Raw genomic sequence first — 17,617 nt, forward strand, 5'->3', positions numbered from 1 at the left:
CGCGCTGGTGTCATCACCGTGCGCCGCGTTGGGCGGGTCTGTTTTGTGGACGCTGATGGAGGCCGAGGCTGTGGCGGTGACGGCGGCGGAGGCGGTGGCAATTGCCACCGCCGATGACTGCGACTCTAGGCCTGGACAGGAGCTCTTGGTTGCTTGGAATACCGTGAGCACTGGTCTGGTGCCGCCGGCCGCGCTGGGGCTGGTGAGGCCTGGGAAAGGTTGGCGGGCCTGTCGGGTCGCGACTCTGCATGATTTAGGGAGTTGGGGCCTCACAGCTCCGTGCGAGCATCCTGTGATGGGTTTGCCTCCTTCCTCAGCTATCTGATTCGTTTGGTTCCTCTAGCAGCCTTTGGCTGCTGATTTTTTTCACCCCCTCCCCCTTTTTTTTTACTCCCACCTCCCCACCCCCCTCACGGTTTTCCGTGCTCCAGGCATCTTCCCGGACCAGCGGTGGAGTTCCACCAAAGGAGGAAGAGCTCCGTGCAGCGGTGGAGGTTCTGAGGGGCCACGGTTTGCACTCTGTCCTGGAGGAGTGGTTCGTGGAGGTGCTGCAGAACGACCTGCAGGGCAACATTGCTCCGGAGTTCTGGAATGCCATCGCCCAGCGCGAAAACTCCGTCGATGAACCGCAATGCCTCCAGCTGCTCCTGGATGCCTTCGGTCTGCTGGAAAGCCGCTTGGATCCCTACCTGCACAGCCTAGAACTCCTAGAGAAATGGACTCGTCTGGGCTTGCTGATGGGCTCTGGAGCTCAGGGGCTTCGGGAAAAAGTTCACATCATGTTACGGGGAGTCCTGTTCTTTTCCACCCCCAGGACATTCCAGGAGATGGTCCAGCGCCTCTATAGCCGTTTCCTGAGAGTCTATATGCAGAGCAAGAGAAAAGGAGAAGGGGGCACAGACCCCGAGCTTGAGGGTGAACTAGACAGCCGGTATGCCCGCCGCAGGTACTACCGACTCCTGCAGAGCCCTCTGTGCGCAGGCTGCGGCAGTGACAAACAGCAGTGCTGGTGCCGACAGGCACTGGAGCAGTTCCACCAGCTCAGCCAGGTCCTGTGAGTACCTCCTCCTTGGCCATGCTTCTGTTTCTCTGGATGCCCATTTGTCCTGAATTCAGTAGACCTCTATGTAGAGCTGGTAAACTGACTGGTGACGTCTTTCCGTCTGTACCTGTTTTTATTTATTATTTGAGACAGGGTTTCTCTGTGTAACAGTCCAGGCTGTTCTGGAACTCACTTTGTCTCAGAGATCTGCCTGTCTCTGCCTTCCAAGTGCTGGGATTAAAGGTGTGTGCCACCACTGCCCAGCATAGCCAGGGATTACTGTGTAACAAGTTTACACTCGGTCCTGGACCTAGGTATGGGGTGTATGTCCTGTGTATCCCTTAGGGAAGAACCCTTGTAGGGAAGGGACAGATGTGTGTTATGGGTTCTCCATGAGCAGGGATCTCCTCCAGGCATAGGCTCAGTCTGCTGGAGCGGGTCAGCGCTGAGGCCGTAACCACCACCCTGCATCAGGTGACCCGGGAAAGGATGGAAGACCGCTGCCGAGGAGAGTATGAGCGCTCCTTTCTGCGAGAGTTCCATAAGGTGAGACTCTTCTTCCTGGGCTGTGTCCTGTCAAGGCAAAAGTGGATTTTCCACAGACATATCTAGCAGTAGGCAGGTTGACCAGGAGTAGTGACGGTTGAGGTTATTGTGGTGCTGGGTAGAGGCCAATTCTAGACAAGGTACTAAATAGGTCCTGTGGCTAGAAGAAGAATCCTGGGCCAGAGGTGGCTCCAAGAGGTTTCCCCAGGCAAGTATGGCAAGATAGGCCAGCCAGACCCTCCTCTTTCCACTGCCGTACAAAATATGTGCTCGCTTAACAGTTCCTCCTGGATTAACCTACAACCTAGTACCTGTACCCTAGCATAGAGGTAGGGTGTCCCAGTGGAGGCCTCTGGTTGCCGATACTATTGGGGTATATGGTGTGTAATTTTGCTATGGGCTTCACAGCATTGTGAAAAAGCTAGGTTCAGCCCCATGAAGCTGTCCACCCTGTTTCTGCTTCACTCCCAATCTCCCATTTTTCAAATGTCTATCCCCTGTGGATGCATATTAGCCGTAATGGGGCCTGGTCAGAGTGGGTGTTCCCACAGTGATAGCCTAGAGTCATAAGCTTGGAAACTCTTGGAGCGACCACATTGAGCCCTGGACAGTGGAGTGTAGGTTTGGTGCTTTTGGCTTCCAGACATGGTGGAGGCTCCTTTAGGATACCGCCAAAAGTGTGTGGTTACTGGGTCAGGCTGGCGCTTTTAATGTCATTACACCTCACACACACTGGTCTTCCACAGTGGATCGAGAGAGTGGTTGGTTGGCTTGGCAAAGTTTTCCTTCAGGACAACCCCAGCAGGCCGTGTTCTCCAGAAGCTGGGAACACACTGCGTCGTTGGCGCTGCCATGTGCAGAGATTCTTCTACCGTATCTATGCCAGCCTGCGCATTGAGGAGCTTTTCAGCATCATCCGAGGTTGGTCCTGCCTCTGACCCTGCAGTGATTGCCTATGCTTTTCCTTCAGCTGTTGGCAGGGTGGTGCGCTGAACAGAGCTAGACCTCCTGACATGGCTCAGAGTCTAGAGCAGCACTTCCTGGATATCCACTCCTGTTTCTTTCATTTTGGCTCCTGCTTGGGACTGGCCCCTATGTGTCAGTCTGTCATGTTGATGCAGTGTCAGCTTGTAGAAAGTGAGGAGGATAGGGCTCATCAGTTAGGATTTGTTACTGTCACAGGTTCGGTTACCAGCATCAGGGGGTCTGAAACCCTCTTCTGCCCTTCACTGCTGCCAGGCACATGGAGCACACAGACAGATAACATTCCTTAGCCTTACAAGCAAATGCTCATACATATAAAAATTCTAAGTAAAAAGAGTTTGAAGGCAGTCCTCATTAATTGCAGGAGTCATTTGACAAAATTGTTTTTCTTTTCCCAAGAGACTGAAATTTAAATTTCACAGCTAGTACAGCATGGACGGTTCAGTTGTCTCCTTTTGTTTTGTTTTGTTTTTTAAAGACTTATTTATTATGTATACACTTTTCTGCCTGCAGGCCAGAAGAGGGCACCAGAGCTCAATATATAGATGGTTGTGAGCTACCATGTGGTTGCTGGGAATTGAACTCAGGACCTTTGGAAGAGCAGCCAGTACTCTTAACTTCTGAGGCCACCTCTCCAGCCCCCCGCTGTCTTCTATTGTACACCACAGGAGGGATGGCTGTGTTGTGTGAGTTAAGGCAGCTGTGGGTATCAAAGTCTTTGAGAGTTAGTGAGGCAGTCAACTGTGCCTCTGGTCAGATGAAACAGTCATCTCTGGTCAGATTGGCCTCTAGTGAAGGTTACATTGAAAATTACAACATTTTATACCTGATGGGTGACTCCTGTCTGAGCCTCTGCCAGATTGTGTATCTTGTTCTCCCCCCATCTCTCTCTGTCTATATATATACACACGCATACACACTTATACCGTACATATACTATATATACATATGTATCTGTATATATAAACCCTATATTTGTAATGCATATATTATATACTACATATAATACCTCTTTTAGTGTTTATTATGCCTTTTTTCTTACCTATTCCTGTGGCATGGTTCTCTTTCAGACTTCCCAGACTCTCGGCCAGCCATTGAGGACCTTAAATACTGCTTGGAGAGGACAGATCAGAGGCAGCAGCTGCTTGTGTCCCTCAAGGTGGCCTTAGAGACTCGACTCCTTCACCCAGGTACCATATGTAGCCACTGTGGACTGGCCATTCAAGTAGCTCTCAGGGCTCACATGAAGTTCTTGAGAAAGGAACAGGTTAAGAATGAAAGCAATTTATTTTTATTTTTATATTTATTTATTTATTTATTTATTTTGAGGCAGGGTTTCTTTGTAGCTTTGGAGTCTTCCTGGAACTCAATCTGTAGACCAGGCTGGCCTCAAACTCACAGAGATCCACTCGTCTCTGCCTCCCGAGTGCTGGGATTAAAGGCATGCATCACCACCACCCAGCTTAAGAAGCAGTTTTTGAAGTCTTTGGGAGAGCTGGGTTAACCCTGAGCTTTATCCATCTTTGGAGGAAGTCAGCCTGTCTGACTTGATCTAAAGGTTATAAGTGGTTTGTGTATTATTTTTGTATTTCTGTGACCAAATGCATGACAGAATCAACTTCAGGGCAGAAGGATTTCTTCTCTTGGTCTCAGAAGGTTACAGTTTATCATAATGGGAAAGGTATGATGGCAAGCCACAGACAAGAAACTCCAAGACTTCAGGAAGTAATGTGTTTCCACTGGTTCAACCCTGACTACTAAAGGCTCTTTTTTTGTTTTTGTTTTGTTCTTGTTTTTTTGAGACATGGTCTCTTTATTTGATTAGACTGCCTTGAACTCACAAAGATCTGCCTGTCTCTGTCTCCCAGTTGCTGGGATCAAAGGCATGTGCTACCACACATGGTTTGGTAAAATCGCACCACGAATTGGTAATCAAGCCTTCAAAATATGAGCCTAGCTTGGAGGTGGCAGCACATCCTTTAATCCCAGCACTCGGGAGGCAGAGGCAGGCAGGACTACAGAGTGAGTTCCAGGACAGCCAGGGCTACTCAGAGAAACCCTATCTCGAAAAACAAAAACCATGAGCCTGTTGGGGCCATTCTAGAATCAAACCCATAGCAGACTGCTCCTTGGAAAATTCTGGAGACTGTGATTATAAATCAGTTGAATCAGGTAGGGGCAAGAAGGTAATCTGCAGTCTCCTTGGATGAGGGTCACATGGTGACCTTCAGATCACCCAGCCAGTGTGGTTAGTTGCCTACTCAAGTTTTGGCATTCAGGAGGCCGCTGTCCAGGCTGCTGTATGATTTCTATCCCCTAATCCCCTTGTAGGTGTCAACACATGTGACATCATCACTCTCTACATTTCTGCCATCAAGGCGTTACGTGTGCTAGATCCTTCTATGGTCATCCTAGAGGTGGCTTGTGAGCCAATCCGTCGCTACCTGAGGTGAGTGCCACTAGCACTTGGGTCACTCCTGCTGAGCTCTGGTCCTGACATGCCGTAGACATGGATTGGCTCAGGGTAGGGGCCTCTTTTCCTTTCACTAGTGCTGGGTCTTTTCTACCACACATTGTCGAGGTGTGGTGTGTGTGTCAGTGTCAGGGCCTACTTCCCTGATCCCGCAGAGAGAGAAACTTGTGTGTTTGTGTGTGTGTATGTGTATCAGGGTCTACTTCTCTGACCCTGACATAGAGAGAAGCTTGTTTAGGGCCTAGCCTTGTTGATCCAATCTGACAGATTAAAGAAGAGATTTGGAGGCCGGGTGGCGTTGGCGCACACCTTCAATCACAGCATTTGGGAGGCAGAGGCAGGCGGATCTGTGTGAGTTCATGACCGACCAGCCTGGTCTACAGAGCTAGTTCTAGGACTGGCTCCAAAGCAACATAGAAACCCTGCCTTGAAATACCAAAAATAAGGGGGGTGGGGCTTGGTATCTGTACAGCTTCGACCTTCAGAGCCTCTGTGACCTCTCTGGTGGATTCCCTGGCAAAGCTGGCCAGAAAGCTCTCAGGCAGCAGAGTTTCTAGGTTTAGGGATTAGTGAACCAGGTACCAGATGAGAAGTGTTAGGTGCCTGCTTTGGCTCTGGTTTTCTCTTCCTAGTCATTGAACTCATCTCACTGTCTTAGCCCCTGCTTTTTTTCAGAGTAGTGCTGCTTTAGTTTTTTGTTTTTTTCTATGAAGCCAGATGGGCCTGTCTTTAGTACATGCCAGTTAGCACTGGGCACACTAGGATGGGTTATACCAGGTGTCATGATGCCTTTGTATATTGTTGGTGACAGCAACATTCAATTCGGTTAGGACACGAGAGGACACAGTACGGCAGATTGTGGCTGGGTTGACAGGGGACTCGGATGGGACTGGAGACTTGGCTGTTGAGCTATCTAAGACCGACCCAGCCAGCCTGGAGACCGGCCAGGACAGTGAGGATGATTCTGGCGAGCCCGAGGATTGGGTGCCTGACCCTGTAGATGCTGATCCAGGTCAGTTTACCTATTGGCCTCACCTTGGCCCTCTGCTAGTTTCTTTGGAGGTCTGTTGGGTTCTGTCATATATGTTGCTACCCATGCCTAGCTGTATCAGAATCAGCATTGTCTCAAGCTTGAGATGAGAGGTCAGGGCCTTGCTTAACACCAGCTTGTTCACTATCTCTTCTTCACTGTCTAGCCACTCCAGTTAACTATAGTTGGTGCCCTTGTGGGACATACGTGAAAGAACAGATTTATGGGAAGTTTGTACCCCACTTCTGTCTGTGATTTTTGTCCTCTAGTGTATTAAGGTGGCACCTCTGGCTGAGTCCCATCTCTTGCTTGGCTACAGTCTGCTGGGTTTTCAAAGGCTGTGTATTCTTTGTCTTGCTTAGGTCTTAGCATGAACTCTATACATCTTCAGTAAAAGGAAAACCCAAGGACCTTTATTGTATTCCTTTTCCTTATGGCTGATTAAGGATCCAGGAGGTGCTTGTGAGATATGAGGCACTGTGGGTAGAACAGGTGCCCTAGGAACCAACCCTGGGTCTACTAGGAGACATATTACTCCCAGCTGCCCAGGACATTGAGAGCAAGCCCTCCAGGCCGTGAACTCTGAGGTGTCACTGTCCTTGTCAAGGTTCCAGTGGTATGCCCCTCTCCCCAATGCTGTGCAGGAAAGTCGAGTTCCAAGCGACGCTCTTCAGACATCATTAGCCTCCTGGTCAGCATCTATGGCAGTAAGGACCTCTTTATCAATGAGTACCGCTCACTACTTGCAGATCGCCTCCTCCACCAGTTCAGTTTCAGCCCTGAGAGGTAAGGCAAGGGGCTGGTTGACCTCCAGGGGGCGCTGAGGCCTAAAGCCTTCATTCAGTGTTTGGAGGAAAACACTTGACTATTTACTGCCCTTATTGGCCAAGGTGACCGAACTCTGGCCCTAGTGCTTCCTGCCTTTCCTCCAGCCCAGGGTGTCCTAGGCAGGATGGGTGTCCTGGGAAGGCTGCTTAGGGTACCAGTTGAAATGGAGGCACACTGCAGTCCCTCCCAGAAACTTGTCCTTCCAGGGAGATCCGTAATGTGGAGCTGTTGAAGCTGCGCTTTGGTGAGGCCCCCATGCATTTCTGTGAGGTCATGCTCAAGGTAAGTGTCCACGACTCCCCAGCCAGTTGTTTCCCACTCCCTCCATTCAGCTCAGGACATTGATGAGATGCCCCTTCTTAGGACATGGCAGATTCCCGCCGCATCAATGCCAATATCCGTGAGGAGGACGAGAAGCGGCCTATAGAAGAACAACCGCCATTTGGGGTCTATGCCGTCATATTGTCCAGTGAATTTTGGCCTCCCTTCAAAGATGAGAAGCTGGAGGTCCCTGAAGACATCAGGGCTGCCCTAGACGTTTACTGCAAGAAGTATGAGAAACTGAAGGTACAGCCAGTAGGCCTCTTGCTAGTTTGTATCTCTGTGTATCAGACCCTTAACAGTGGGTGGTATGGCCAAGTCCAAGGATCCTTTTTCCTGAGCTTGTGGTCAGTTATGGCAGGGAAGGCAAGAGTGTGACACACTCCACAGGTGACGATGCCTTCTGTAGGCCATAGAATACAACCTGATGAATGCTCTGACCCAGAGGTGCTGAGAGGGTGCAGGCATCCAGGTGGCAAGCACCCTATGAAGGAGCATATAGTCCCCTGTAGGGGTCAGGCTAGGAGAAACTAGGTGGCCGTCTGGCTTGGGAACACCTGCAGCATCTTGGTTTGTGATGGGGAAGTCCTGAGTCTAGATGTGTTTCTACCTGCAGTCAGGAGGAAGCCTGTTCTGCTTCAGGCTCAGGATCTGTGCTCTGGATGAGTCCTGAGAACTTAAAACCTGCTTCCTTCAGGGGGCAACAAAGTGGAACCAAGATGGAGGGCCCTGATTGGGGAAATTATAGAAGAGGAATGTTTGTGCCAATAGCTATGAGATGAGAGCCTTGCTGCTCTCAACCCTGTCTCGGTTTCTAGAAATGTCTAGGTATAGTGTTTGTGACCTTTACTGACACCAGGTGAAAGTGTTTACTGGTCAACCGTGTGGCCTGCTGTGGCCTGTTCCGCGGTGATGTATCTAGTTACAGTGTCTGAGTGCCCTGACCCTAACCCTAACCCCTAATCCCTAACCCACTTCCTGGTTGAGTGGCCAGTCCTGTGTACTCAATGTCTTCTACCATCTCTCTGACTACTTTGATAGTATGAAATACCTGTTGCTTTTGCTGGGTTTTCACCCTGGTTCCCAGACATGGCTTAGCCACATCTTGTTAGAGTAGCTGTACTCCAGTGTCCTTTATCTCATTTTTGCTGGGCACTGGGAGCTCTGGTAAACAGGGCTGTGCTAAGGAGATCTTGCTGGGTCTGTGGATGGCTGACTGTATAGCCCATGTTTTGTGACCATTTTGCAGGTCACGCCTGTCGAACCAGTGCTGGGAAGTTAAACTGGCTGTAACCAGGGGAAGCCACTGATACCGCCTCCTTTTCTAGCCTTGAATTGGGTTTATTGATGTCTCTCCCTTAAGAGCTGCAGAGGTCCCAGAGGGACTCAGAGCATCACTTGGCCACCAGAACAGCAGAATCAGTGTCCTGGGCACCACTTTAATAAAAAACTGGAAATTACAGGGTTTACTAGGTTAGAAATGTGTTAATATTGGGTTGTACTTCCCCAGAATGCTCTAGGACAAAAAAGTTGCTTCCTGCCTGTTGCAGTTTTCAGTAGCCCTGGCTGATCCAGGTAAATGTTTCTTTTGCTTTATTTTGTTTTTCAAGACAGGGTTTCTCTGTGTAACCCTAGCTCTCCTGGAACTCGCTCTGTAGACCACTCTGGCTTCGAACTCACAGATATCAACCTGCCTCTGCCTCCTTTCTGCTGGGATTAAAGGCGTGCGCCACCACCGTCCGGCGAGAAATTGAGTTTGATAACAGCTCTTTGACTCAGTGCTCTGTCACTGATGGCTTGGACACTGCAGACTCCATGGGAATCCAACAAGGGTTTTGAGTTTTGCACCAGCAATGATGCTAACAGTTTGAATGAAAGTGACAAGAGACAACACCAAAGTCCATACTGACATGTGGACTTGGAAGCCAAGAGGACAGAGGGCTGTCACCAAACTCAAACAATTTCTCAGCAGTAGGCTGATCCTGAGCCAGGTGTGGTGGTGCATGCCTGTCACCCCGCTCTTGGGAAGCAGACACAACAGCAACACTACTGGTTGAGGCTAGTCTGTTCTACATAGCAAGTTTCAAGACAACTAGGGCATTATAGTAAGGCTCCAGCTAAAAAAACAGGAGGCACAGGCCGGGCTGTGGTGGCGCATGTCTTTAATCCCAGCACTCTGGAGGCAGAGGCAGGCAGGTCTCTGTGAGTTCGAGGCCAGCCTGGACTACAAGAGCTAGTTCCAGGACAGGCTCCAAAGCCACAGAGAAGCCCTGTCTCGAAAGTGAGGGGGAGGGGTAGCTTCCTGGATATCCCATGTGTTACTGGTTTCTGCTGAAATAATCAGTTGGATCTACAAGTCACAACAGACTAGCAAATGACTAGCTACAATCTGGTAGTTTTCTGACAGCTGTTTTCCCTCAGGGTCTAGTACTGTGTTCCCTGTTTCCATCTGAGCTCTCATCAGAAGGTCCTCAGTGCCCACATGTCTATATCAGTGTTGTTCCCTGTGGTGTTTTCCATGGTATGTGCATCTTCTAGGATGACAGCAGCCCTTGTTCCCGAACCATCACCAGCATCATCCTTACCTTCGGTATTGTATCAGTTGTCTCCAACAAATCTAGGCTCCAGCGTCCATGCACTTCCTGTTGTGCAATCCCAAAGCCACTTCAATATTCCAGCTATTTATTTTTGTAATAGTATTCCTCCCTAAAAGCAGAATTTTTTTTTTCTTTCTGGAACTAGCTCTGTACAACAGGCTAGCCTCAAACTCAGGCTAGCTTCTGCCTCCCAAGTGCTGGGATTAAAAGCATGCACCACCACCACCTGGCAGAATATTCTTTTTTTTTTTTTTTTTTTTTTTTTTTTTTTGGTTTTTTGAGACAGGGTTTCTCTGTGGTTTTGGAGCCTGTCCTGGAACTAGCTCTTGTAGACCAGGCTGGTCTCGAACTCACAGAGATCCGCCTGCTCTGCCTCCCGAGTGCTGGGATTAAAGGCGTGCGCCACCACCGCCCGGCAGAATATTCATTTTTTATGACTACTATAACAGAGTGTTAGGGACTGGGTAGTTTTAAACAACAGAAGTATGTTGTTTTAGTTCTGGAAAGTAGAAGTCCAGTGTGAGGGTGTTGGCAAAACTGCTCATTCTGACACCTATAAGAAAGCACTCCTTGCTTTCCCAACTTTTGGTATATACTCTATGCCTCATCTCTACTACCTTCTGTGCCTGTGTTTTAGCCTTGTCCTTCTCTCTCTCTTTTGTTTTTTGTTTTGGTTTTTGAGACAGAGTTTCTCTGTAGCTTTGGAGTTTATCCTGGAACTCCCTCTGTAGACTTCAAACTGGCTGGCCTCGAACTTACAGAGATCCGCCTCTCTCTGCTTCCCAAGTGCTGGGATTAAAGGCGTGCGCCACCACCACCTGGCTTAGTATCCCCTCTTAACTAATTACATCTGTATCAACTCTGTTTGCAAATAGCTCACATTCCGAGGTACTGAGGGAGCAGACATGAGAGGGACACAATTTACCAGCAGTACCCATTATTATATTGTGGTTGCTCGGGAGCTGGGCACTGGAACCAGGTCTCCCACACTTGCTACTGCCTGCCAGGGATGGCATTGGTACAGGCCATTGGTGCAGGAGCCATTCCTTGCCAGACAGCATGCCATAGGAGCCTGTGCCTTGTTCATCTGGACCTGGCTGGAACCCACTGGATTAATCTTACTGATTCCTGCCCAGGCTATGCGGACCCTCAGTTGGAAGCACACCCTGGGCTTGGTGACAATGGATGTGGAGCTGGCTGACCGTACCCTGTCTGTTGCAGTGACCCCAGTGCAGGCAGTGATCTTGCTGTATTTCCAGGACCAAGGTGAGTCCCTAGAACCCCATCTGGTCTGCCTGAGCACACTACCTTGGGACCACTAGGCACTTCTTGTCTAATGAGCAGTGAGGTGATACACTGTCCCTGTGTCCCATCATCGTCCCCTATCCTCCCCTTCCCAGGAGGGCAGGATTTAGGGGTAGCAACCATTCCTTTTACCCATGAGTCAAGCTGGACAATTCTCATCCCTCTGGGGGCCCAGCTGGTTAACTGCATTGGAGAAGGTAAAGCTCCAGTGTATCCTGCTTTCCTGTGATTCTGCACACAGCCAGCTGGACCCTGGAGGAGCTGAGCAAGGTGGTAAAGATGCCTGTGGCACTGTTGCGGAGGCGCATGTCAGTGTGGCTTCAGCAGGGTGTGCTGCGGGAGGAGCCTCCAGGCACTTTCTCTGTTATTGAGGAGGAGCGGCCTCAGGACAGGGACAACATGGTGCTGATTGACAGTGATGATGAGAGCGACTCTGGCATGGCGTCCCAGGCTGACCAGAAGGAAGAGGAATTGCTGGTGCGTTGGCCACTTTCATAGTGGGCTGGGGGTGGGCCAAGAAGGTGACTGTCTGACCATCTCTGGCTTCTGTTCCTAGCTCTTCTGGACGTACATCCAGGCCATGTTGACCAACCTAGAGAGCCTCTCTCTGGAGCGCATCTATAGCATGCTCCGAATGTTTGTCATGACTGGCCCTGCTCTGGCTGAGATTGACCTGCAGGAACTCCAGGGCTACCTGCAGAAGAAGGTCCGCGACCAGCAGCTCATCTACTCTGCAGGTGTCTACCGCCTGCCTAAGAGTTGCAACTGATGTCCCTCTTCTGAGCTCTGACCCATAGCATTCATGCCTGTGTGGCCACTGGATAGACAGTTAGGGTACCTTCTTACCCCCCATGTGTCTGTGCCTAGCCCCCATCCGTTCCCTGCCTAACACCCAAAGTACAAATTAAAATTAAAGTAGATTGGTTCATCTTTTCCTGTAGTTTTTTGAACACATACACATACAGGCTTGTCCTCCATAACCACCCTACATTAGCTCTATAGGGCCCGTGTTCCTAGCAGCAGGTAAGGCAATAGATTGCCTGAAGCTGTCTTCTATAGGCTGCCTAGGACCCATGCTTGTTTGGGTAAAAGTAAATAGGGTTAGCTCCCCAGACTCTCCTGAGTTAGACTTATAGCCCCATCCTGCTTTTATGGTCTTTAAAGGAATCTTGGATCTTCACTTGTGTGTAGCCTATGTGGAGTTAATGCCAGGCTTTGTGTTGTTAGGACATTTGTACCCACCAGGTCTTCCAAAGTGAGGCAACCTGAGTCAGATATACTCCTTATGTCCAGCAAGACAATAGCCACTTAAGGACGTAATCTAGTGGCCAGAGGATTAAATCTTTGTCCCCCTTTCTTGCACCAGATACTACATAGTACATGTATGTATTCATATTCTTTGATGTCCTCAAGATTTGCCGTCAGAATTTATGGACAAGGGCAGGGGTGAGAGGAGAACCAGGAACCAATTTAATCCTTTCCCTCAAGTTAGGGCTCAGCCACCCTGAAAAGCAGGCTGTGTCCCAGATGCTAGCTGAGGACAGGCTAGGACCTGGTGGGGCACAGTGTGGACTCCTGCTTCCCTGTCCCAGAACAGCTGTTTGCCGGCAGGAAATACCCGGACCTGAGGCACCATCCTCAAAGGGAACAAAAGCTCTTTGGAATCATTGCTTGCACATCCTGATCCTTGCCCAAGGTGGATCCCAGGCCACAAGCCACACCCAGTCTCAGCTGCTGCCACTATCCCTAGACTATGCCCTTCTTTGTCCCTCATCCTCAGCTACTGGCTTTGGCTTATTCTGTACTTGGGTCCTGAGCAGAAATCCCCTTCAAGGGTTTCACCTCACCCGGCTGTTCTAGAGGAATCTTCTCTCCTCAGGTTTTAAAGGACTGAAGGCAGGTATTAGGCACAGGACCTTGGCCATAGCCTGAGGGTTCCCATAAATGTAGGAAACCTTGTTCACGGTATTTCAGAGATGAGGTTTTTCTCCTCTAGTCCCAGTTCTCAGACCCTGCTCTACCCCACTGAAGTGCTATTGCTACAAGAATAACTGTCAGGTGGTGGGCAGTGGTGGCACATGCCTTTAATCCTAGCACTCCAGGCAGAGGCGGGTGGATCTCTGAGTTCAAGGCCAGCCTGGTCTACAAGAGCTAGTTCCATGACAGGCTCCAAAGCTACAGAGAAACCCTGCCTCCAAAAACAAAACAAAACACAACCTGTTAGAGGCCATGAAGGTGTTCCTATCTGGTTCATACCACCTGGCCACAGATGGGTGTGTCTTTGTCCTAACCAGGATATAAACTTGCTAGGCTGGCCTGGTAGGGTGACAGTGCCAGCCCCTGGGCCTCAGGCACACCTTCTGTCCTGCATTCCTTTAGACTAAGTTTGTGGACGGATCTTAAAGACCAGAGAGGTCTTGGTTCTCCTTGTTTAACCAATACAAAGCTCATGTCAGGAGTTGTTTCTCGACTAACCCTGTAAGGGTACCTGTGTCTGCTGTCACGGATGTCCCCAGTGATGAGGGCCAGTGGGTTCAAGCTGTGCCCTCCCCTCCTGGCACCGTGTTGGCTCCAGCTGGCAGGAGGCTGGGCTCAGCTGCAGGGCTGACATTTCCTCTTAGTTTGCTTGGCAGATCCTCATAGAGGAGAATGGCAGCCGGGTGGGGCTGCGCCTGCATCTCAGCCTGGGACAACAAGTTCAGGATAGAGCTGTAGGTTAACCCTGACCGTGCCAGCCTGTAGGCAAACTAGTTCCCTTGGGCAGCGGCTGATTACAGAGTCAACAGACCCTCAGAGCATCGAGCTCCGACTAATAAGAGGTGTGAGCCAGAGACTGCAACCCTTTCTGAGCCATCTGCTGCCTGGGGGTGTTATTCTAAGGCTATGGTATGGTGTCCTGCTCAGGCATATGTAGCCAGTGACTCTCCCATCCCAATAGATGATCAAGGATTCCTTAGGATACCAGCAGTCCCTTCACCCGGACTAAAGGCTGTATGAGCTCAGTCCTCCAAAGCAACCAAGGAGGGCAGCTGAACACATACCCCACCTCCCATAGCCTCCTTGTCCCCTACCTGCCTCAACTTGGGGAGGGTTTTGTTAATGAGAAGTCTGGTAGAGCTCTATCTCTATTCAGAGGTCAGATGTGGACAAGCAAACTGAGGTCTTGGTCCCCAACACCAGAGGGCAAAGTAAGGTTCTCACCCGTTTATCTAGAGCTGCTATCTGTCTGTAAAACTGTAGCCCTACTATCCCCTGTCGCAGATCTGACTAGAGCTTGCAAACCCTGTCCCCTTTACCTGCTCCATCCAGGGCTGTCCGCCCAGGACTCCTAGAATTCCAGCATCCAAGTGGCCTGGGTTCTCTGAATCCCTGCCCCCACACCCTCTGCCTCACAGCTCCACTGTGAGGTCAGCACCTTCCAATGAGTTCTGTCTAGAGGTGTGTGGTGGGGCTGGGGGCTGAACATGGCCCCCTGTCCCCAGCCTGACTCCTGCCCAGCTGGCAGCCCCCTTGGTCTGATATGTTTGTCCCTTTTGCTCACCCCTGCTGCAGGTGCCTCCTCCCACTAGCCCCCCAGCCACAGTCTCACTCTTTTCCAAGCAGGGCAAGCCACTTGTGTCCTGAGAGCCACTGGGGTGGGGGGTGGGGGATGACCTGAGGTCGTCCACAGTCAGGTGACTGGCTCCTGGTCTTGTGGCCTTGTTTCTGCAGCTGGAACCTACTGTGAATGCAGCCTTGGCCTCAGCCGTGAGGCCCTTATTGCTCTCATTGTGGTACTGGCTGGTGTCAGTGCCAGCTGCTTCTGTGCACTCGTTGTTGTGGCGATTGGTGTCTTTCGGGCCAAGGGGTGCGTGACTTGGGGTTGGGCGCAACAGGAGTGGGGCCATGCTACTGGCCCCGGGCTGTCAGCCATGCCTTGAGGGGCCTCTTCTTGGGGTGGTGTGTCATGAGAGGCTGGGGGTAATATTTTCCAGGGTGTGTGTGGGGTATGGGGGTTCCAGGAAGAGGTTCCAGGGGGCTTCCAGGCATGTGGGAAGAGCATTTCTCCAGAATTCACACCTGCCTTTGTCCCCCTCAGTGATTCGTGCCCCCGACACATGGAAAACAGGTAAGCACGCCAGGAAAAGCCTCAAGGGTGAGCTGTGCCCTCTCTCTGCCCGCTCCTGGAAGTAGAGATCACAGTGGTATCCAGAGCAATGACCTCAAGGGCCAGCTTCTCTTGGGTGGCCAAGGCCCTGCCAGATCATGCTGACCCAGCCAATCATGCAGGTTGATAATGCCCTTTGGGGTCCGGACAGATCGCATGGACCTGCGCTCGGTGCACATGGAGTCCCGCCTCATGGACCGTGACCTGGAGGTATCCATGATGCCGACCTTGGACAACCAGGGCCTCATGACCATTCCCATGGAGGTTCCTCTAGAGGAACCTCCTCCACCACCTCCACCTCCACCTCCTCCACCGCCACAGTAGCGGAGGGCAACTAGGGGAATTAAACAGTATTTAGTGATTGTGTGCTGTCCTTCTTGCAAGTCCCTCAAAGTAGTGTTTGTCATAGATCATGGAAGGTGTCTCCACCCAGGGGCAGAGCCAGGGTTTTCAGCTCCTAGCCCAGCTGGCCAGTTCAGCTTTTCTCAGCTGAACCTTTCTACTGTTGGCCTTACCAAGATGACTGACCCTGGGCCCTTCCTACTTCCCAGATTTCCCAAGACAAGACCTGTAGCTAGCAAGTCCAAAGGGAGCTGCATTGCTCAAACTTGAGCCAGCACTCCTTTCTACTAACATTGCCCTCAAGGGCTCCAAGGGGGAGAGGGTTGGGTACACTCTCTCTTTTGCCTTAGGTTTGCCATCCCTCCTACACTTTTAAGGTCTTTCCTTTGCATTTATACCTCCACCAATCCTGTCAAGGGACTGGACAGACTCTATAGGGTCTTTTTGCTGAAAAGGGATGAAATTGAGACTGGGGTATGGAGCAAGGCATTGTGGGTCACATTCTATGTGGAGCTGGTGGGTTTGACCCTGCTCTTTAGGTCTCAGTGGGGCGTCCAGTGGTCTCATCAACTCCACTATGGGCTCAGAGCCAAGCCAAGACGAGCCCTGGACAGGTGGTTGGCAGTATTGGGCTTTGGCTCTGTGCCTAGCCCCCGCCCAAGGCGAGGAACCAGTTGTGGGACAGAAGCTGTTGTGCTTGCGCAGGAGAGTTAATACTTCTGTAGGTGAGGAAGGGACAAACTCCGGGTCATCTGCATTCCGAAGCCGCACAGGGATCTAGGTCCCCTCCTTATCTTCTCGAGCAGCCCTCATGCGGGGCTCTTTTTTCTTGCGGCTTCTGCCGCAACTGTCTCTACTGCTGCTGCTGTCGTTGAGGCGAGTCTGGACACAGGAGCACGTTGGAACTGCCCCTTCCAGATCCCCGGTGGTCCCAGAGTGCCCCGAGGCATGTTCATGTTCACTAGGTGGCAAGGCCAATTGCTCCGCGCTCGAGCTGCCCATGGTACCAGTGGGCCTGAGCTGGAGAGTAAGCTCACTGCTTCTGGATCACAATCGCGTAAGCGCGCTGCCTCCAGGTGCCTTCGCTGGGGCGGACGCGCTGCTATACCTAGACCTGCGGGAGAACCGGCTCCGGTCAGTACACGCTCGAGCTTTCTGGGGTCTGGGCGTGTTGCAATTTCTAGACCTGAGCGCCAACCAGTTGGAAACTCTGTCTCCTGGCACCTTCGTGCCGCTCCGCGCGTTGCGTTTTCTTTCCCTAGCGGGTAATCGGTTGGCATTCCTGGAGCCTTCGATCCTGGGCGCGCTCCCATTACTGCGCGTGCTCAGCCTGCAGGACAATTCACTGTCTGCGCTCGAGGCGGGTTTGCTGAATAGCCTGCCCACGCTCGACGTGTTGCTCTTGCGTGGCAACCCCTGGGCATGCAGCTGCGCGCTGCGTCCGCTTTGCACCTGGCTGCGCAAGCACCCGCGTCCCGCTTCAGGTGAGCCATCTGGGGCGCAGGACAGATAATGTTTGGTGCAGTTGCTGCCATCTGATGCCGCTCCTGTGTCCCGCAGAAACTAAGACCCTGTTCTGCGTGTCTCCAAGACGCCAGACGCTCAGCCTACTGACAGCCTTTCCGGACACGGCCTTCAGACACTGCGCTCAGACACTCGCAGCGCGAGACCTGGCGGTGATATATGCTCTCGGGCCGGTCTCTTTCCTCGCCAGTCTGGCCATCTGCCTGGCATTGGGCTCCGTGCTCACTGCCTGTGGTGCACGGCGGCGCCGCCGCCGCACCACAGTACGCCCCTTACTAAGGAGACCGCTGGACCCCGAGGGTCCAACCTCCCAGGAGGATGCTGGGAGCCCTGCAGCGGCTGCAACACAAGCCTAAGGAGGCTGCGGTTGTTTCTAGCCCTCCCCCAGTGCTCTGCACTTTGAAAGCTGTCCCCAAATTCCTGGCCTCCCTTCAAACTCCCTGTAGGCGTCAACAATAGACAAAAAAAAAAAACCGGA

At 51.4% G+C, this 17,617-nt stretch overlaps 3 protein-coding genes across 3 annotated transcripts; all 3 read left to right on the top strand.

Moving 5' to 3' along the window:
- Window positions 1-21: 21 nt before the first annotated feature.
- Anapc2 (anaphase promoting complex subunit 2) lies at window positions 22-12,054 on the top strand. The gene is made up of 13 exons (XM_041674897.1): window positions 22-202; window positions 432-1,054; window positions 1,456-1,588; window positions 2,335-2,509; window positions 3,643-3,762; window positions 4,904-5,021; window positions 5,876-6,057; window positions 6,720-6,861; window positions 7,110-7,185; window positions 7,267-7,470; window positions 10,958-11,087; window positions 11,368-11,603; window positions 11,683-12,054. Exons 1-13 carry the CDS (start codon window positions 56-58, stop codon window positions 11,893-11,895), a joined length of 2,499 nt encoding a protein of 832 aa, XP_041530831.1. The 5' UTR covers window positions 22-55; the 3' UTR covers window positions 11,896-12,054.
- Window positions 12,055-14,590: 2,536 nt separating this feature from the next.
- Tmem210 (transmembrane protein 210) lies at window positions 14,591-15,597 on the top strand. Its single transcript, XM_041674109.1, has 4 exons — window positions 14,591-14,678; window positions 14,838-14,973; window positions 15,205-15,234; window positions 15,396-15,597. The coding sequence occupies exons 1-4, from the start codon at window positions 14,591-14,593 to the stop codon at window positions 15,595-15,597; spliced, it is 456 nt and encodes a 151-aa protein (XP_041530043.1).
- Window positions 15,598-16,410: 813 nt separating this feature from the next.
- On the top strand, window positions 16,411-17,617 carry Lrrc26 (leucine rich repeat containing 26). Its single transcript, XM_041674535.1, has 2 exons — window positions 16,411-17,099; window positions 17,176-17,617. The coding sequence occupies exons 1-2, from the start codon at window positions 16,427-16,429 to the stop codon at window positions 17,493-17,495; spliced, it is 993 nt and encodes a 330-aa protein (XP_041530469.1). The 5' UTR covers window positions 16,411-16,426; the 3' UTR covers window positions 17,496-17,617.

The sequence above is a fragment of the Microtus oregoni genome, unplaced genomic scaffold (genome assembly GCF_018167655.1).
Source record: "Microtus oregoni isolate MIOR12 unplaced genomic scaffold, Mior012 000025F_ref0000491, whole genome shotgun sequence".
NCBI classification, from domain to species: domain Eukaryota; kingdom Metazoa; phylum Chordata; class Mammalia; order Rodentia; family Cricetidae; genus Microtus; species Microtus oregoni.

What these genes read in the sequence shown, in the direction of transcription:
- Anapc2 (XM_041674897.1), top strand. Translation starts at nt 56, where the DNA reads ATGGAGGCCGAGGCTGTGGCGGTGACGGCGGCGGAGGCGGTGGCAATT. An exon ending in CGCCGGCCGCGCTGGGGCTG is followed by an intron (nt 203 to 431) that starts GTGAGGCCTGGG and finishes TCCGTGCTCCAG; the next exon opens with GCATCTTCCCGGACCAGCGG. An exon ending in TTCTGCGAGAGTTCCATAAG is followed by an intron (nt 1,589 to 2,334) that starts GTGAGACTCTTC and finishes GGTCTTCCACAG; the next exon opens with TGGATCGAGAGAGTGGTTGG.
- Tmem210 (XM_041674109.1), top strand. Translation starts at nt 14,591, where the DNA reads ATGGCCCCCTGTCCCCAGCCTGACTCCTGCCCAGCTGGCAGCCCCCTT. An exon ending in TTTGCTCACCCCTGCTGCAG is followed by an intron (nt 14,679 to 14,837) that starts GTGCCTCCTCCC and finishes TTGTTTCTGCAG; the next exon opens with CTGGAACCTACTGTGAATGC. An exon ending in GGTGTCTTTCGGGCCAAGGG is followed by an intron (nt 14,974 to 15,204) that starts GTGCGTGACTTG and finishes TGTCCCCCTCAG; the next exon opens with TGATTCGTGCCCCCGACACA.
- Lrrc26 (XM_041674535.1), top strand. Translation starts at nt 16,427, where the DNA reads ATGCGGGGCTCTTTTTTCTTGCGGCTTCTGCCGCAACTGTCTCTACTG. An exon ending in GCACCCGCGTCCCGCTTCAG is followed by an intron (nt 17,100 to 17,175) that starts GTGAGCCATCTG and finishes TGTGTCCCGCAG; the next exon opens with AAACTAAGACCCTGTTCTGC.